The 22007-nt window shown below is 36.0% G+C and overlaps 2 protein-coding genes across 3 annotated transcripts in view; one reads left to right on the top strand and one right to left on the bottom strand.

Annotated features, from left to right (window-relative positions):
* LOC106868234 (DDB1- and CUL4-associated factor 15) overlaps positions 1-18606 on the bottom strand; it is a 58847-nt gene extending 40241 nt beyond the window's left edge. The window contains exons 1-2 of one of the 2 annotated variants that reach the window (XM_089358566.1): positions 18387-18606; positions 5173-5338 (exon numbers count right to left, since the gene is read on the bottom strand). In XM_089358566.1, the coding sequence (XP_089214692.1) occupies positions 5173-5223 (51 nt within the window). In that variant the 5' untranslated portion in view covers positions 5224-5338; positions 18387-18606. The remainder of the gene's footprint in view (positions 1-5172; positions 5339-18386) is intronic. The other variant, XM_089358565.1, reaches the window with a different exon arrangement.
* Positions 1-22007, top strand: part of LOC106868235 (sorting nexin-30) — a 412233-nt gene that overhangs the window by 96671 nt on the left and 293555 nt on the right. The gene's annotated exons all lie outside the window — the stretch shown is intronic.

Raw genomic sequence — 22007 nt, 5'->3', positions numbered from 1 at the left:
TTGCATGATAGTCACTTATCATAGGCGTAGGAGTGGCTGTGTGTTAAGTAGCTTGCTTACGAACCACATAGTTCCAGGTTCAGTTCCACTGCGTGGCACCTTGGGCAAGTGTCTTCTACTATAGCCTTGGGCCGACCAAAGCCTTGTGAATGGATTTGGTAGATGGAAACTGAAAGAAGCCCATCGTATATATATATATATGTGTGTGTGTGTGTGTGTGTGTTTGTCCTCCCCAACATCACTTGACAACTGATGCTGGTGTGTTTACGTCCCCGTAACTTAGCGGTTCGGCAAAAGAGACCGATAGAATAAGTACTAGACTTACAGAGAATAAGTCCCGGGGTCGATTTGCTCGACTAAAGGCGGTGCTCCAGCATGGCCACAGTCAACTGACTGAAACAAGTAAAAGAGTAAACGAGAGTATCCTGCCACAACTTCCAACCTATAACCATTCTTGAGGGCAAAATTGAGAGAGGATGAAAGAAAGGCAGACAAAAAATTCTGGTTTGACAACAAAGACTAGACAGTTCACAACACTGTGAACCTGCTACATGATAGAGAACAGTGGTAATGGCTTTTTGCAAAAACGTTTAAAGTGGCACCCCAACGACTGACTGCATTAGTTAAGGGATCTTGATAATGATGAGTAAAGGCCAGAGGATATGAAGTAAAGCAAGGCAGCAATAGAGTTGAGAGATACGATATTGTAAAACTGATAATACTACTTTTCTTGAGATTATTGAATTCATTTTTGTAGACAATAACACAAAACACCAAGCAATTTGTTGCATACTTCAAGAAGATCCACCACTCAAACTTTGATTAAAAGTAATTTGATTTCTGGATTCCCCATCTACAAAAGAATGACTTTGGATTTAATATATTTCATATTTGTTAGCAGATACATGAACTCAATTCTTTGAGAGGAAAAGAAAGAACTGAATACAATTTGTGTTTAATTTTTGAATTTTGACTTCCTTGCCAATTTTACTTTGATTCACTGGTAAATGAAGGAAAGATGTAGATGAAGGGGTCACAATGAGGCCTAATAAGCTCTTAGAATACACATAAAGGTTCTAAAAGTAATGTTAGAATTAGCAGTGAACACAATGAGGAAAGAGTATACAGATGATTCCTTTCAACCTAGTTTTTCAGACAACACACACTATTTTACAACTATGAAGCACAAGTCAGAGCTGAACACAATACAAAATGAATGAGATTGTCAGAAGGATTGCCATAAGTAATTAAGAGACTTCTGCACCAGTATGGACATATCAAGAAAATGGATAAGTTGAAGCACAAAGTGCCACAACATGAAGTAGAAATAGCTACCATAGTTAGACAGTGATCAGAATAGAGATGTGTAGAAGTATATTATTTTGTAAGCTTATCCACTAAGAAAGCAGTGAATTAATAATCTTGTTTTGTATTTTTGAAGCAACTTTTTTGCAAAATTTATTGGATTTTATAACCAAAGTAGCTAGTTGCACGCTCAGTGATTGGTTGTCATTATTTTTCTATATCTTGCAAGCTGGAGCAAACTACTGCTATCTCTCGTGGATGGGTGTCCACCACTGAGGTTGAGCACAAATAGCTTGAAAACAGGTGGTCCCATTGTCGGTGCTAGAAGATGGTAGGGGTTCGCTCCTCCTGAGGTTAAAAACAGTAGTATCATTGGTTCCTACAAACAGCTATACTGAAGTGGCAATAAACATTACTGGATTTAATTAATATCAAAATTGAAAACTAGATTTTGTTATACAATTTCCTTTTTAACACTTCACTAGAATTTAAAATGAAATTTTTTATCACTAGATATTGAGTAATGTTTCATTTCAATTCAAGAATGGAAGCATATTACAACTGAACTGGTTAGAATAAAAAAAAAAAGTAGAAAATAAAAATACCATATGAATAAACTAATATATTCTCCAGGTATGTAGACTAATGGAAATTGTCCTTATCTAACAGAACACTCTTTTATTGACAAAACCTATACTACTAATAAGCTGAACTGAGATATATATATATATGCAATTTACATTTTTGCCTGAATATCGTCTATAGTCTTTCACACTGCTGCAAGTTGGGCTGTGCAACTATCCTTTCTTCATTAGAAGGCATTATAGCTCTGAAATTCACTTTATCTAGGCAAACCAATATTATCTTAGCTTATTAATCATGTTTTTATAAGCTTCATCAATTCTCTATTCAACAAAATGTCTTTTTTTTTCCATAATACAAGCAACCAATATTTCTTAACTAATATGTACAATTTAATCCTTGTACTAAGTACATTTTTATGGAAGTATCTACAACTTTCTTCAAACTTCATTTTAAAATGCAACAGAGAGAGGAGAAAGTCAATGAATTTGGTTTATTGAGTGAATATGAACTAATTGAATTGTTTGCTATACAATCTAAAATGAACAATATTGCTTGTCAATCAGTGTTATTTATGAACGAGTATACTTAAAAATTATACCATCCACCACATATGTTGACCTGGTTTACCTCCAGATACTTTTAACAGTATGATCAGATAGATATCAAATGATAAACACTGTCTAGATTTTGATGGTAAACAATCTTAATCAACTTATGAATGCATCTAGATCTAATTTCTTAGAGCACATTTATGCCATATTCTCTTTCTTGTGTGTGTGTGTGTAATATATATATAAAGAACCTAGTCCACTCTGTGAAGTGGTTGGTGTTAGGAACGGCATCCAGCTGTAATAATTGTGCCAAAACAGACACAGAAGTCTGGTGCAGTCTTCTGTCTGGCCAGCTCCTGTCAAACCGTTCAACCCATGCATGCATGGAAGATGGACGTTAAATGATAATACATAATTCTAATTTACATTTGTTTTTCCACTTTAATATTGGTTGGACTTTTCTGAGTTACACATTACAGTGCCACACTACTTGTAATCATTTGTTCCTTTGTAAGGAGCAAATCCCTGGGCTTAGTTCTCACCACTTCTTTCTCTTCTGCAGGTTCCTTCACATGGACCACTGATCACTTCTTTATGCAACTGTCACCCTCCATGCCCACAACAGCAAAATCTTTTCTTAGTACACACCCATGGTTCACATCCAGTAGAAGCATATTCATTTCAAAACTTTCTAGCATTCAATGACCATATTTTACTGCAAGCAGAGATAACATTCAAAACATTTTCCATCCTATTCTTACTCTGGATGCTATGCCCTTGGAACACCTTCCCATACACCTAGTTTAGTCACCTGGATAACAGAAGCTGTCACCTTACTAAGAAGCATTTGAAGACATTTGATCACAACTCCACCATTTCCTCATTCACCTCTATATCCATCTCTAATCACTTGTCCTTCCTGATTCTTTGTCTGTATTCTCTCTTATACTCACCTTATTGCACCTTGAAAGTATGCACACTCTTACCTTACTGACAGCACAGTTCTCACAAGCTATTCATCAACAACTAGTATCCTTAGTGGCCACCAAATTACACAGCATGATACTCTTGCCAAAAGTCTTCTTCACAATGAATGCTAGAAACAGTGTGCTATTTGCTAAGAACTACTATAGTTATCTCACTATGAAAACCTCATCAGCGCTGTTTTCACTCAAAATGCCATCTAAGTTAAATCTCTTCTTAATCAGCTGTGGTATAACTTTCTGTAACATTCATAACTTGGTCCATCAATTTGAGACCACTATAGTTGCTTCTACAGCATTTTCTATGCCACTGTAGCAGTGATGACAATACTGCTATGCCAGGTATGGAAAATAACAGCTGATTATGCATACTGTATATTGCTTAATGTTTTTCAGCATCTCAGAAACTATCAATAATGATCAAACTGCTTTCCTGACACACATACATGTGCAGGCTTCACTGTGAGGTAAAGAAGTTTGCTTCTTAACCACATGGTTTCAAGTTCAGCCCTATTTTTGTACCACCTTACCTTGACATCACATGATAGCTGTAAACATGTATCAGTCATACAAGCAGTGTCATTCATTTTAAATATTTTGTGAAAACATGTCTGCCCATGGGGAAATTACCTTGCTTGGAAACAGGTGAGGGTTGGCAACACGAAATGTATTTGGCCATAGAAAATCTACTTCAATAAACTCCATTTGACACACATAAGCATGAAAAAGTTGATGCTAAAATAATGATATATGTATATATAAATCTTTAAGTGTTGCACACTGCAAGTAGATATTCAAAAAATTGTAGATTAAGGTTTTAATGTGTATACACACACACACAAAGAAAAATTAGGATGAGCAAAGTTAAACTAGAAATTTCTTTTAACATAGTTATCTTTCCAATATGATAAGTAGTTTTTTCTTTATACATTCATTCATTTGTTTTACAGCAATACTTTTTATGACTACATGCTGTCCCAGTTTTTATCCCACTACTTTTAGAGCACTGAGCTATGGGACATGATCTTCATTAAGAATGTAAGCAAAACAAAATTTTTTCTTTTTTTTAGCTCTGATGACCTCATGCACGAGGCAGAAATGGTAAATTCCATACATATATGGGTACAGGATGTCACCAATGGAGCAAATAACATGAAATATATATATATATATATATATATATACTCTCTTTACTTGTTTCAGTCATTTGACTGCGGCCATGCAGGAGCACTGCCTTTAGTCGAGCAAATCAACCCCAGGACTTATTCTTTGTAAGCCTAGTACTTATTCTATTGGTTTCTTTTGCCGAACTGTTAAGTTACGGGGACGTAAGCACACCAGCATCGGTTGTCAAGCTATGTTGGGGAGACAAACACAGACACATATATATACATAGATACAATGGGCTTCTTTTAGTTTCCGTCTACCAAATTCACTCACAAGGCTTTGATCGGCCCGAGGCTATAGTAGAAGACACTTGCCCAAGGTGCCACGCAACGGGACTGAACCCAGAACCATGTGGCTGGTAAGCAAGCTACTTACCACACAAACTTCCATTCAGTTTCCATCTACCAATTTCATTCTTAAAATTCTTAAACACACAGCCAAACCTGTACCTATAAGATTGAACAGTTAAATATTTATAGTATCTCCTTCAAAAGGAATGAATGGCATGAGTTTCACTTAGCAACAGTACTTAGCTCAAATGGTCAACCAGGGCACTTGTTCTATCTGTAGCTGGTACTCACATCTAAATGCAAACATACACACAATACATTATGTAACATCTGCTTCTCCATGCTTCCATAGGTCAGAGTTCACTGAGGTAAATTTTCTACAGCTTGATGCCCTTCCTGTCAAATTCTCTAACCTGTTTCCAAGCAAGTTAATATTTCCCCATGACTGGACAGATTTCTGCAAAAAATTGGAAATAAAGACACTGGTTAAATGACACAGATGATGGTCTTGCTGCTCAACCTAGTTTTGGGTTCAGTCCCACTGCATGACACCTTGGGCAAATGTCTTCTACTATGGCCTTAGCCAGACCAAAGCCTTGAAAGTGAATTTCATTGTATATGTGTGTGTTTATGTATGTGTGTATGCATATATACATACATACACACACACACACACACACACATATATATATATACACACACACATCTGTCTGTGTCTGACCCCTACCATCACTTGTTAACTGGTGCTGGTCTGTTTATGCCCCTCTAACTTAGCAGTTTGATAAAAAGAGGTTGAAAGAATATATACCAGACTTTAAAAAAATCTAATGGAGTTGTTTTGTTCAATTAAACCTTTCAAGGTGGTGCCCCAGCATGACCACAGTCTAATAACAAAAAATAAAGGCAAGATATGTATGCACATATATACATACAATGGGCTTCATTAAGTTTCTGCCGACTGAATCCACTTACAATGCTTTGGTTGGACTGGGGCTAGAGCAGAAGACACTTGCCAAAGTGCCACCCAAAACCATGAGGGTGGGAAACAAACATTTTAAACGCCTAGCCATGTGAGCACACACACATTTTAACTAGTTTTAACTCAGCAGCTTTATTTGTCAAAATTTGAAAGCTTTTCCATTCTGGTATGCTACATTTACCAAAGATAGTTGTCAAATTCCGTGATTAAATTTTCCATTTTAAACAGATGGTTTCAGACTGGTTGAAAAAGATGCTGTTTTGTCGATGGCATAAGGTACTAAAAATAAAGGATCAAAAAGAACACGAGATAAATTTTAGAATTCTTATGATACAGAAAATCATCATTGTCACCATTGTCCATACTGGCATGGGTTGGACTTCCTTTAAACAGTTATTAATTTCATTTTTATAGCATTATTTTCAAGAGCTCTAACTCTTAAGTAGATTGTTATAGATACTCACTAGATAGCGTCATTGTAACAAGCAAAGATAATTACAATCTTGTTCCTTGTTTTCCTTGGCTAAACTTTACACTGGACATCTATTTATTCTTATGTAGTCTAGAAGCATATTTAAATGCACTAAGAAATACCTAACATTCTCAATCTCTTAAATATCACTGTGCATACCAAGATCACAACCAACTTGGAGCTTTTTTAACATCTGCATTTTATCACAAGTTTTAGGAGGCACTTAAAAATTTAATTAAAAGGGTTTCACAGATAGATGATGCAACAGTTAAGGGCACTTTTAAACTGATATGAAAACAAACGACTAGCAAACAAAACAGGAAGTAGAAAAGGTTTCTCAATTAGAAATGAACAGATTTATTAATTCTCCATGACTAAATGCATTTGAAATGTATACAGTTGGGTTATGTATACTAATGTGTATAACTAGGCAATAGGAAACAGGACATCACATAGCTATGTTACTGATAAGGATTACAGATGAGGAGCAGATATAAGTATGAAACAAAATATTGGGTTTAAATTTCGGCATCAGGCCAGCATGACCCCAGTGTTCAACTGGAACTTATTTTATTGACCCTGAAAGAATGACAGGCAAAGCTGATGTAAAGACATGAAATGCTGCTAAGCATTTTGTCTGACGTGTTAATAATCCTGTCAGCTCACTGCCCTCTGTATGAAACAAAATATTACCAACTAAATTACAAAGCTGAAGACAAGAGGAGCAAATGAGTCCTGAAACATAGCTCCAGAAATGCTAAAACATTTGAACAGTATTTGATAATCATTTACTGAATTATTCATCTAATTCACAAACAAGGTTGAATACTTGGCAAAATAAAAACAAACATGAATATATCCAGCCAAACTGAAACAGTAACAGATAGAGTCACTAAAATACTGATAGTTCATATTTAATTACCAGTGTAATTGCTGAAGTGTAATAAGCTTCTCTAGCTATACTTACCAGACAGTACAATTGAGAAGAAAACTCTGAAGCGCATGTAGTTATTTGGGCATTTTCCTATTAAATAGGAATTATCAAATAATTTCAGTGCTGAGTTCATATCCTTTGACACAAAACCTTAAAGTGCAAGAACTTGTAGTAAAAGTTTAAAAAACTGAAAAAGCAATACTAAGTCAAATGAAATAATGAACCTTGTATCACAAGACAATGATAGACAACTTTTAAAATCCATCATTAGTAGTCTGCTCAGTATAAAGGTATTAAACTTACTGATCCGTCAAGATGATGAATTCATGTTCAGTGTAACCATAGTTCATAAATGAATACAGCATTCTTGCAATCTACTGTTCAGTAGATATCATTTGCCTACACATGGTCATATCTGCATGCATCTCATAATCTTATGGCTTTTACTGCTAGGAATGGCTGCATGGTAAATTTACATCATGATCCCACAAACTGCAAAATGACTACAATATCTTAAAGCATGTATGAAATCATGAACATGTCATCACCATTGGAAATACCTGATCTCCATGCTGGTGTAAGTCAAACATATATATACAAACAGCATCTGTCTATATATTTCAGCCATACATTTTTATCATCAGCAAAGTCTAGTCTTGTGCACATTCCTCCAGATACTGTCTTCTCATTACAAGCCTAATGACAGTTCTACCTTTCTCCACACCTACACTTAAATCTCAAAATTCAAAATGCACATGCAGTGAATCCCACTCAATTTATGCCTCTCACTTCATCAGAAGCATTGACTTTACAAACCATTTGCCACATGAATCATAATTTACCATATCATTGAAATGGATATCCTTCTAAATAGGGTTGATATTCTACCGTCTAGGAAAGAAGCACCTGACAACTGTGCAGACACATAAACTCAAATTAAAACGGGATTTTAATAGCTACAGTTAGGTCTCACAAAATCTAAAAAAGGAGAGATAATTGTAATAAGATCAGTAGAGTGAAATAGTTGGATAATAATGCAGGCAAGAGTGGGTCTGGCTTTGAAGGCAACCAGTGAAAACAATAGACAGGTTTTAGAGAAATTTAACTTCCATAACAAAGCATATTGGTATTATATATATATATCATTTAACATCTAAGTTTTGTGTTTGCTGGTTCAACTAGTCCAAGGGCTATGTTGGTCTCCAGTGTCTACTTTGGATAGGTTTCTATGACTGGATGCCCTTCCTAATGCCAACCACTGGGTTGCTTTTATGAGACAGTGCTAACAGAATTGCCAAATAACTTACAAGATAAAACACCTTGACAGTGTAAGTGTGCAGCATGGAAGGAGCAGCTTTGCGTCAGGTGTAGAGGGGCTAAATTAGGAAAGAACAGGAATAGGTGTCTTGTAGAGGAGATACACGGGAAAGGGAGAAAGGATGGTGGGGATGATGTAACAGGGCAGGACTCTCAAGGTATGAGAAGGGAGATAGGAGGAGAATAGAAGCAGAGTACATGCATACACACATAGAAAGGTAAAAGGGACGGGGAAATATAATAATGAAGATTATGAATGTCAACAATGTAGCTGAGAGAAAATACCAAGAGAACTTGCTATATATTAAGCACATATATGGTTGGGACTCGTGCCATGTAAACAGCACCCAGTACACTGTAAAGTGGTTGAAGTCAGAAAGGGCATCTAGCTTTAGAAAATATGCCAGAAGTGACAATAAAGCCTGATGCAGTCCCTGTCAAACAGTCCAACCTATGCGGGCGTAGAAAATGGATGTTAAAGCAATTAAAACCTACAAGAGTATTTCAAATTTCAAATCAGCAAGGGAGATAAATCCAATAAGATCAGATGAATGAAATTTTTGGGCAATAGAGATGATGCAAGTTCGATTAGTTTGTCTTTAAAGGAAATGGGTGAAAGTGAAGCATGTTTCAGTTTTATTAGACCTCTTCATTAAAACAAAATACTTGGCAAGACTAAACTGTGTGTGTGAAGTGTGAATGTAGGTGATGTTTACTCACAACAACATGGCTCAGAGAAAATACCTCAAGGGAATATTTTGTATACTCAGTACAAATACAGTATGGCCTCACATATGGAATACAGTGAACTGAAAAAAAATTCAGTAAGTGCAATTATCTCGGTAATTACTAGAAAAAGTACCATCAAGGAAGGGGTAATTAAAATCTAAAACAACTATCAAGCCAGATAACGCCAATAAAATCAGCTGATCAAAATTTTTGAGCATAAGACACTGGAAATATGAGTGGATCTGCTCTTTAAAGGCAATTAGTGAAAGTGATCGATGTTTCAGTCTAATTAATCTCTTCAGTGAAGAATTTTTTATTTAAGTGGCAAGAGCAAGACAAAAAGTGATTAACAACTTGCCATTGGATATATGCAACCTATCATATTTGATCTTAGTGTGCAAAACTCTATTCACAAGTATTGTTCTTCAGCTTCATTTTAAATAAATGTATTCAGTGCCATTGCATGAATATACATGCAACTTATTCACACAATCCTTCATTTTCTAGACACTGCATGTCTATTCATCATAATCCTACAGGCCATCACAGAGGATTTTTAGACTGGATGTCAATGGGAACTATATGCAGAAAACCTAGACTTCATAACTGAATTAAAGTGGAAATTCTGGGTATGGAAGCTAAACCTAGAATCAAAAGATCTTAAGGTAAATTTAGCAAAGATGAAGGTTCCTGTGAAAAGGAAGAAAGACAGGACCCTGATACCTTTAGGGAAATGGCCCCGCTTGATATGCAGAAAAAGAGTAGGTATAAACTCCATGTGTTGTACATAATGTAAGCAATGGACACACAAGAGATGCAATGAAATTGCAAACAGATTAAAAGAGAATATAAGCTTTGTATGTGATAGATGCACTGGAGCAGTATGAACTATGAACACACTGGAAATAAATGCTCTTGAATAGCTGGATAGCTCACTAGAAGTAGTTGTTAGCTTTTATCCAATTGAAGAAATTAATAAGGGAGGTGGCTGCTCCAAGAGTATAGTAGCCAGAGTAAGAATGGGTTGGAGAAAATTCAAGGAATTACTACCACTGTTGGCAACAAAGGTCTAGGTTTTTCCCAGAATGAAGGGCAGATTGGAAGATGTTTGTGTAAGAATTGCAACACTGCAAGACAGACATGGATTTTGAAAGCAGAAGACTTGAGAAGACTGGAAAAAATGAAGTATGCCTCACAGAATGCACAAACAAGATATGTGCTGAGAGGAAAACTGGGTATAAGAGGATGTAGTGGGCAAGAAAGAAGACTATGCTGATAAGGACAAGTAATGCATATGGATGAGGACAGTTGTATAAGGAAATGTGAATCACTTAATGCAGTTGGAGCTTGTGGAAGGAGACCCAGGATGACATGGGATGAACTGGTCTAAGTTGACATTAAGACCCAGAACCTCATAGAGATGAAAAAGGACTGGGATATCTGGCAACTACAAGGCTTTCAAGAAGACCTACCCACATCTACAAGAACTGACTTCTGGAAACACAGCATATGTAGATAAGTGCACAAACAAGCATTTCACCTAATCTCCTATCCTATTCCGTAACACCAATCCATTTTTTCTTGCTACATGGGACCATTTCACTTGTTAGCATCCATCATCCAGTAATTATTGCTCTCTGCTACTAGTTAGTGATCATTACCCAACCCCATTGAACCACCAAATTATCTCCCCTCAAGCACCATGTCAGCCTCTCCCTACTACTTCTGCAACTTACCCATCTACATGTCATCTTTCTCATCCTTCTCCTGCTGACTGTATCATTAATCACTATCACTATCTTGCTGTGCTCCTCTGTACCCTATCCAGCACTCTCACATCTACCCTTAAACACTACCTAATCTTTATAGTTGTTGCCAACCTTCCATTGCCCCATTTCTTGCAATACCCCACCCTTTCACACCTAATCACCTTATACTATGAGGAGCCACCTGAACTTGCAGCTCCTGATCATTTTCACCCCCTGTTCTGAGCCATGAAGCTCCTCTACAAGAACCTGCTCTCTCATACCCCTCTTTGCATTGCATAAAACCTCTCCAAAGGGTTTTGTAGTTTTGTGAGCTGCGTGGTGACCTCGCTAGTACCAGAGGGATGAAAAAAGCACACAGTACATGCTGTAAGTTGGTTGGTGTTCAGAAGGGCATCCAGCTATAGAAACCATGCCAAAGCAGATAATGAAGCATGATGTAGCCCTTGGACACATTAGATCCTGTCAAACCATCCAACTCATGCCAGCATAGAACATGGATGTCAAATGATAGTGACAATGGTTAATTAAAAAGAACCCTTTTAATTAATCCTACAATTTTCAAATAAAGGGCTATTATAACAGAAACATAAACTTGGCTTGTGTTATGATGATCAACTGATAGCAGTGTGATAAATATACTTCTATAACAGTTCAAAACAGGTTGGCAAACTCTACTTACTTAGATGTGATCAGTCTAGTTAGTGACCCATGAGAATGCAATCACAGAAAACTTTAACTATGTCAGTTAAGTTTAAAGGACTGTTACCTCTCATGATGTCAAAGAGGTTCTTTCAGTCTCTCTCTCTCTCTCGTGTCAGGGCATATCCATGCTGTAGACGAATAATGGTTTGTTCCTCCTCTATTTATTTCTGTCTCTTGCAACATCACCCAGGACTTTCTCGCTTTGCACGTTCATTCTCTTCATCCAGTTGAACATCTTCATTCTCTGCCTTCCTCTCACTCTCTTTCCCACCAGCTCAGTCTCCACCATGTAACGCTCCATTCTGAGAAAATGACCAACAAATCTCCACTGTCTCTCTCTGATAGTATCCATCAACTGTCTCTTCACTTTCATCTTCTTCAACACTTCCACATTCATCCCTCTCTGCACCCACGAGATTCTAAGCATTTTTCTATACAACCACATTTCTGCAGCTTTGAGTTTCTTTTCCATGACTTTGTTTATCGTTCAAGATACAATTCACTTTCAGTGGAAAGTTTATATTACAATATCTGCCATCCAAAGACAGGACAGGAGTTGAAATTAATATATAGCATAATATGAATTTGAAAAAACAAAGAAAGCAGTCAACTAGCAAAACCATTTGAGTTTTGGATAAAATGCCTTGTAATATTTGTTCTGACAACGCACTGTGTTCAAATCCCACTGAGCTCAGCTTTGCCTTTCGTCTAGGATGCTGGATTAGTAGAACTATTTGAGTATTAGATGATATGCCCAGTGCTCTCTGTTCCAGCCCTATTGCCTTCTGACAGCAATACCTGCAATGATACTGCTAAGCTGTATTGACCCTAAAGCAGCAATCTTTCCTTTGGACGATTGCATGCATGGGCAACTGCCAGTTTTCCACACACAAAATAAGAAAGAGCGGGGAAAAGAAAACTTGCCCAGAACTGAATACACAAATGCAGATACATGGTCAATTAACTGACAGAGGCCTCTGGATGAATTTCAAAGAAAGGTACTGTAAACTGAAAAAATCATTTGATATCAAAAGGAAGGTCTATGTAAGTCAGAAGTGACTACTATTATTGTAACATCCACTTTTCTATGCTAGATTGAGTCAATTTTTGCAGCTAAATGCTGTTCCTATCACCAGGAAGCTAAAATTTCCTGTAGTCCTCTGCACAATGACATCATTTGTAAGGATGGTGATCTGGCTTTCAGGCAGCATGCAAACATCAGCAAGACAAGCAGAAAACAAACATACACATATTCAATGGGCTTCTTAGTTTCCACCTACCAATTTCACTCACAAGGCATTGGTCAATTCAAGGCCATAGTAGAAGATACCAGATTGCAATGATACACATGAGAAAGAAACCCTAAACCTTGTGGTTATGAAGCAAAGTTTTTCACCACACAGCCAGCTACTAATGAATGCATAAAAACTGGAAAATACTGATAATATTTGATTTACATGTAAAAAGATACTTAGAATGAAGTATTAAGTCCTTTTATAAATGAAAATACCATGCAATAAAAACTGGATGGTAGTTTATCTAACACATATGAAAAGCAAGGCCATCAAACGGACCTGTTAACATCAATGTTCATACACAATTTTATGCCAAGTTGTAAGACAGGTTCTTGATACAGTAGCTTTCTACACTGACTGGACTTGTGTTATCAATTCTTTAAGTTCCAATGTTCTCAAACCTTATTTGATTGCCTCTTCCCAGATCTTCCATAAATTCATGCTCATATCCTTTCATATCACAAACTCAGAACACCTGTCATTTCTCAAACATACATCTGCCCTTACCTCAGATGTCTTACCACCTAAGTCACAGCATGCAAAGAAAATCTTACAAATACTTCATAAAGTTTGCTCCTTGCTCAAAGACTTGCCAGGAACTGTAAATCTATCATAATATTCCTTTTTCCAATCTTACTACTCAACCTCGCTCTTTGGTTAATTGTATCATCAATAAAGAATCTTGTCTACAACTGTAAAACTATTTGGATCATTTGAGTGTCATCAAATACATGCCTACTCATGTTGCCTGTTGTTAACCCAGTGCAGATAGTACGCCCAAAGTTATGCTTTCCTACTCAACTCACCAAAATTCCTACATTGCATGTAAATCCATTATATGCATTAGTTTCATAGTATTAAATTCTTTCTCATACCTTTACAGTACAGGACCACTCTCCTGTTGCAACTGGACGTTTGCTGACCCTGCTGCTAATAAATACTTTTAGCTTGCTTCGTCACTTAACCTTCATTATTTACAAATGCAAAAAAAAAAAAAATTAATACATTTTTAGCACTATTATACTCATTTTTTCATCTGGTATACAAGCTGAAAGAGTTACTCACATGGGTAACATAAGAAATGGTTTAGTCAATAAGTGTTTATAGCTTCTTTACTACACATAAAGTCAAGCATGATCACATTATCAGGACAATCAATATAGCACATGTTGTAGACGTAAACTGCCCATCCACTGAACCGATATAGGATGAAATCTAAGGAACTATTATATCATCAACTAGTCAGCCCCAGCAGCTATATTAAACTGGTGTCTACCACACTAGTAATTCACTGCAGAAAATTGAAATGATATTTTAGACATGGGCACAAAAAAAAAAAAAAAAGGCTATCCGAAATTTAACCAAAAGAACACATATGTAAGGTTATTTAAACCAACCATTTAAAACCATAATCTAAAATTAATAAAATATATCTCCATGTGTCCTCTTTGAGCGTCTAATTTCTGTCTCATGACAGTAATCAGAGGAGAAATCTGGTTATTGAGGGATGCCAATCTTTAAGATGGAGATTTCTCTGTTGCAATCAAGTCGTGTAAGCTGGACAGTAAATATCAACGATTTTATTTTAATAATAATGTGACAGAAATAGGGAACAACATTTGGGTAGGAAGTGAAACCTAACTTTTTATCAACTCTTTCAAGATAATGGTCGATGACAGAGAGAAGGGGAAAAATAGATGAGAAGCTGATGGGAAACAAAGTTTGTAGATGACAGAAAGAAAATATACAAAAAGTTGGGAGAAATGAAAAAGAGGGAGATGGACATTGTTTAAAACATTTTGAAACAAGGAGTAAGAAAATTATTATAAGAAATAAATTTGTCGAAGAACAATTTTATGTTTTCACATCCAAATAACGAACGAAACAGACAATAAGAATAAGGGCCGTTTACTTAAGACAGACATCATGAAGAAAGATTTATGGAAGGGAAACGAAATTACTGAGGCGTTCATGCCCCCCCCCCCTCTTCAAGGGCCATTATCGAACGTCAAGTGGAATGGAAAGAGAACCAAAAATTGAAAGAATGGAGTCGTTGATTCGGCCAACACAACAGCATAAATCGAGTCACTCTATGGCGATAAGAAAAATCAAAAAAAAAAAATCAACGACAATGAAATGAGGAGAGGAAGTGTGACCGTCTGCCTGTCCCTTTATCCAGTATATTTTGATTTTGTGTGCATGCGTGCGTGTTTTGTTTGGGGATATCAATGTGACTGATGGAATGGATTAGCTTTTATCTCGCACAGACTGACCAATATTTAATGTCAAAAACAATAAATGTGTGTGTGCCAGAGAGAAACGCCAAAACGAAAGGGGGCAATATCAAGATGAGGGGACGACAGAGCTGGAGTGATGAGGGAGATATTTATTTTGACTGAGAGACATGCACAAAGAAAGCAAAAAAAAAAAAAAAAAAAAAAAAAAAAAAAAGGAAAATGTCTCTTTCGGCTCTGTAAAGAGTAAAGAAGAAAAAAAACTTACTACACTATACTTTCAACAATATAGAGACACAAATACACATTCTATAGATATCTATATATATATATATATATTATAAACACTAACAAACATACCGGAGGCACACGAGTCGGAAGAACATGCGAGAAAGAAGAGAAAATGGACATTAGGATAGACACACACACACAAAATACTTAAAGACGAGACACCTCCACCCTGAAGATTAAAAAAAAAAAAAAGGTTATGGCAGTGACAATTTCAAGAGAAGCTAAATACTATATTTTCATGTGTCGGTTGTATTTTATCGTATGCTATAAAGTGTGTTGTAGAGAGAGAGGGGGGAGGAAGAAAGAGAGAGAGAGGTGAGAGAGAAAATAAGGAAGATAACATGGATCTTACAACAGAACAATCAAAAAACTTATCATTTGACAGACAAGAAACAGGGTTGTATGTACTCCGCAAAATATATGTTTCCGAAAATTTAGACAAAGAAAAGGCTATTCTTAATATAAAATTCAGGAAATGATGAATATTGAATAAAACTGGTTTTTACTTTAAAAAAAAAAAAAAAGAACGGAATTCTGAAACAATAGCTTTCTGGTTTGTAGATGAGGTAACATGTTTACAGAATAGAACACATTTGAAATTACGAAAAGATGAAAGATAGGGACATGTCTCTCAACATACATTAATTTCAAAACAGTTACAGTATTTTCACTTTACTATATATATATTCATACACAGTAACGTTTACAACCACATTTACAACTTTATATAACATTACATTCTATTTTAACACCATCTTCTAAAGAACCAAAGTAATAAATATGCTTAAGCTTTCTCGATAGCACTTAGGAAACTTCATAAACAGACGCAGACAAAATTGTTCCATTTCTCCGAATTCCTTCTAATAGAAATTTAATTACTTTGTAAAAAAATAATGTTCCAGTGATTAAAAAGAGAAACGGATAAAAAAAATAATAAACACTCAAATATCTTCCTTAATTTTAATAATGTCCGTTCAAATGTAAGGAATGGATTATGCACGAAAGCATATCATAGACTTTGAAGTATAGAGGCAGAGAAACTTGTCGAAGACAATCACCCATTAATATGACGAGAGAGTGAGAGAAGGCAACACAAAACACTGAATTAAACGACTCGAAATCTTCCTATAAAACCCATTTTGTTCATTTGTGTGTGTGTGTGTATGTCTATTTTTGTTTAGACGATGTGATGTGATTCTGTATAATAAATATCAATAGATTTTGTAATACAAGAGCAAGTGGTTGATTATTATATACAGAAAGTGTTATATAGCGGCTTAAAAGCGTGTGTTTATGCATCTATGTGTATATATATAAAACGATTGCGTGTGTGCTATGTAGATATAAGAAACCATGTTGTTAAAAAAGAGTTTTTGACAGATGAGAAGTGGAAGAGAAAGATGGATAAAGATACAGAGAGAGGGGACGGAGTCTTAAGTCTAACAAAGCAAAAGAGATCTCTTTATGGCACATCTGCATTTCAATACTGCACACACGTTTAGCGGTTCCATGAATATACATACTGTGTGTGTGCGCATTATACATGTATATGTATATATAGATATAGATATATAATCAAATTAAAACATAGGGTAAAAAGTCAGATATTAATTAATATCGATTTATTATCAGGAAGCTAACACATTGAAAGAATCAGAGAGATTCAGAAAAAATATTTGAGATCTTAGGGGATTAAAGTATATGTTTATATATAACGATGACCACTAAAGTGGACATTTAATGTGCTAGAAGAAGATCACATGTTGTGTCTACTAAGACCTAATGGTTCTCAAAAGAATTTCTTTTGAGAACTATTAGGTTTTAGTAGACACATGTGATCTTCTAGCATCATTAAATGTCCACTTTAGTGGTCATCGTTATATATATATATATATATATACACACACGTGTATGCATATATGTTAAAGAAAGGAAGAGCGAGAATAAAGGATGTTACATAAACATACACACAAAAGACAAATGTACGTTTATAAGTATTTATATGATAATTGAAGAGGAAAAACTATATATGTAATACACAAACCGATTTGTGATGCGTTTATAGAGAATAAACCGAGAGAAGACACAAGAAAATGAATGTTACATTTTCGTATGAATAAAGGAAATAGCTTTAAAATTGAGTGGGATACAGTTGATGTTAGATAGAGTAGGTTTACTGTGTTTATTCACTCAAGCCTCATGTGTCAATTATATATTAAGTGACAATGTGTAATTTAGAAAGGTTTCATTGAAAAAATCAGACGACAAAGAAAGCTATACGGTGGATTGATTTAAAAAATAACAAAAACACGTATGAGAGGTTTTAGCGGATATTTGTAAGATAGGAGTCACTAAGAATAAATACATATTTTTTCATCGACTTCAATATATACATATATATGGTATGTATGTATATATATATGTTTTTTTATTCGAAGCAGAAGATTCACTCCGTGTCATACATAAGCTTCGAAAGAATAAACTGTGCATCCAGTAATTATTTTTTTTTCTACCAGAAAATACACCTAAACGGATAAAGATATTTTTCGTATTTCCTTCTCCTTACTTGCGATATTTCTTCTTCACTTGGCTCATTCGGGGTAGATAGAAATTGTCGCTCAATTTATCTAATCTTTGCACATCAATGATAGGGTTTATTATTATTATTATTATTTTTTTTTAACAGGAAAAAAAAACAGCAAAGACAACAACTGGACGGCCGAAATCTGGTGAGAAATAGAAAGAAGAAAGCGGCAGCAGATACAAATAACAGGTCTCCTTACCTCCCTAAATAACAGTTTAGACATAAGATTCCCGCCATTTATTCGACTGCATAAAGCCGCCATTTGCTTTGAATGATGATCATGTGACCACCAGATGTCGCTGCTGGCTCAGCGGGCAACAACAACAACGACGACGACGATGTTAGCGAAAAACAAGGAATCGCTGCATGCCGGTACTTAGCAGCGCCGCACTAAATGACATCCTTCGATAGACGCAGTTACTGCAGCTTTTTTTTTTTCTCTATACCACATACATTTGCATCTCCAAATGCAAAAATATAATTTTGTTACTTCTTCAAAAAATAAAAATAAATTATTAAGTATAATTTTATGCTATGAAAATATTTCTTTTGAAATAGATATTAACAAAACGTTTCTCAATGAATCCCCCTCCCCCTCTTACTCCGTCACTAATCAATATCGTTTATTAAATTGATATTCTTACTTTTGAAGGCATGAAGATCTCAACTTCGTTACATTTCCCTCTAGCATAACTCATAATTTCCTGTTTATGCAACAACTGGAATTTTTTTCTCCTTTTTCTTTTTGTTTCCTACTAATTGTAAGTTTTAACTTGGGGTAAAAAAAAAAAGAAAAGAAAATACAACAAAAAGACAAACACAAACTTTCTTACCTGAATTTCTGAAGTCTTGAAACTGAAATTACTTTCCTTTAGCTTTTAGCAACTGCAGACAATGCATATCTGCATTATATTGATGCTTGGTGTTATTTATAGATGCTCACAAATCTTAAGACTGATAATTTCTCCCTTTTCTTGTACCAGTGTCACATTTCTTGTCTCCACATTCTTGTTTGAAGCAGCATATTTAACATCAAGAATTGTTACATACACTATTGTGATTAATACTGGCACCAGTTTTATAATATCACAATGCCAAAGAAACTGCTACATAAACACTTGATCCAGCTGCCAAATTGCCCTCAAATCACAGCCCAAAAGGACTCATTGAATATTGTGGTCCTGAATGTGGCTGAGAAGATGGGAAGATCATATTTGGAACATCTTTGTCCACAATCAGCTCAATCAGAGTTGACCTGAAACTAAACAACAACAACCATAATTCTTTTCCTCTTTTTTTTTTCTGCTATGAGTACATCATCATCATCATCATCGTTTAACGTCCGCTTTCTATGCTAACATGGGTTGGACGATTTGACTGAGGACTGGTGAACCAGATAGCTACATCAGGCTACAATCTGATTTGGCAGAGTTTCTACAGCTGGATGCCCTTCCTAACGCCAACCACTCTGAAAGTGTAGTGGGCACGAAGGCCAGTCAGGCGGTACTGGCAACAGCCACGCTCAAAATGGTGTATTTTACGTGCCACCTGCGCAGGAGCCAAAAGTATGAAATTTCAGGGGAGGGTGCTAGTTTATTACATTGACTCAGATTCTTGACTGGTATTTATTTTATCAACCCTGAAAAGAAAAGCTCATAGCATAAAGCTGGAAGAAAAGTTGCTTGGCATTTTGACCAGCCTCCTAATGATTCTACTACTACTTTGCTTCCTTATAACAACAATCATATCAGGTCCTCTATATCCTATAGACATAGCTGTGTGGTTGAGAAGTCCACTTTGCAACCACAAAAGTTGACTGGAAAGTTCATAAGCTGATCAAGATACTTTCATGGAATGTGACCAAATGAAGTTTATTTATCAACATAGACTTCTTGTGCTCCACACACTACTTACATCAGTGTTACTGTGCTTAGATCCCATTGGTGAAGAAGCTTTCTTCCTGTTGGTCAAAAAAAAGTCATCAACTGCAGGTATGGCATTATCATCACTGTGATACTGGTTCCCAGCCAAGTGGTTTTTTTCATATGTTGGCGAATAAATGATAGTCAGATGGAACCAGATCAAGAGCATAGGGACAGTGACTAACTAGTTCAAAGTCACAGCCATGCACAGCAACCATTGAAAGCAAGGACTACTGTGCTGGAGAATGGTCCTGATGAAACAAAACACCATTCATCAGTTTTCCTGGTCATTTGGTCTTGATAGCCTTTCATAATTGCCTCAGCAAGTTGGCATAATATTCTCTATTGATGGTGCAACCCTTTTGAAAATAGTCAATAAACACAAGACTTTTTGCATCTCAAAAACTGAGGCCATCACCTAACCTGCAGATGAAATAATTTTGGCCTTCTTTGGAACAGGTGAGGAGGGGTGTTTGCCCTGCATGTATTGTCTCTTTGTCACTGGCTCAAAGTGATGAAGCCAACATTTATCCTGGTTTAGGAAACACTCAAGGAAACCTGCTGGATCTCTCTCAAACAATGTCAGGTCTTCCTGTGATGTGATCAGCTTGGTGCACATTTGATAATGTGTCAGAAGACATGGTGCCCACTGAGCAGAGAGGGAATGGCTTGCTCATCAAGCCAAGTTCATTGAGCAGAATATTCTCAACTCTCTCATGAGATATGCTGATAACATTAATTACTTGTCCAACCCATGCCAGCATGGAAAACGGACGTTAAATGATGATGATGATGATGACAAGTTATTAAACCATTGCACTTTTAGCCTATATTTGAAAATAGTAGTTTTATTAGACATTATGTTATATAATATAATTCATTACCATCTATAACATTTATCTTTATAGCACTTTTTCCATAAAAAATACACTTGGCACATAGTAGCAGCATGGAAAATATGACTTGGCAAGCTAAATGAGCTTATTCTGTTGCAAGTATTTGAACTAGGCTTCCTGTCTAAGAATAGTTTCTTCTTTCTCCTACCAATCTGTTTGATCTCTAAAGAGCATCATGGACTCTGATTAAGCCAGAATCCTGCCTCTCCACTCACTTGAAAGTTAAAAGTCCTCATCATTTAAATAGCCACTTTTCACACTTGCATGAGTCAAGAGTATGATATATCACTGTCCCCATAGATCCTGTGTCATATCCCTGATGAAGCCTCAACATCCTGAAATCCAAACTCTTCATATTTTCTTTGGTTTTCATATACCATGGTCACCTTTTCCTGTCAGCACTTAGCATTTTCCACCCTATAGATAACATTGTGTCACAATGTTGGTGCCAGTGCAGCTGGTTTTTCTACACTCAAAAAGCTGATGACTATAAAGCCTATTTGCTTTCTCACTTCACCTATGTGCAGCTGTTGTATAAGTTACCATTGCTCTCTCTCAATGGATTATATTCAATGCAACTCAGATTTTTCACTTCAATTCCCTACTTGTCTTATCTCTGCCCTATTGCTCATTTTCCAGAACTTTTTCGGATACATTTTGGCACCTCAAAGAGTATTTATATGGCTACTGGATCTGATAGTAAGTCTGAAGTTTCTCCAACTTGCAAGCCAGTTCCTTTGCAAGGGTTCTAGTCGATCTGATCAACAGAACAGCCTGTTTGTGAAATTAATGTGCAAGTAGCTGAACAGTCTACAGACTTGTGTACCCTTAATGTAGTTCTCAGGGAGATTCAGCTTGATACAGAATGTGACAATACTGGCCCTTTGAAATATAGATGCAACTCATTTTTGCCAGCTGAGTGGAATGGATCAGCATGAAGTAAAGTGTTTTGCTCAAGCACACAGTGCGCCACGAGGAATCAAACTCATGACCATATCGTTT

Source organism: Octopus bimaculoides, chromosome 10 (genome assembly GCF_046866305.1).
Source record: "Octopus bimaculoides isolate indiv1 chromosome 10, ASM4686630v1, whole genome shotgun sequence".
Classification (NCBI taxonomy): Eukaryota; Metazoa; Mollusca; class Cephalopoda; order Octopoda; family Octopodidae; genus Octopus; species Octopus bimaculoides.
Note: the sequence above shows the minus strand (reverse complement) of the source record. Positions and strands in the feature narration are given on the sequence as shown.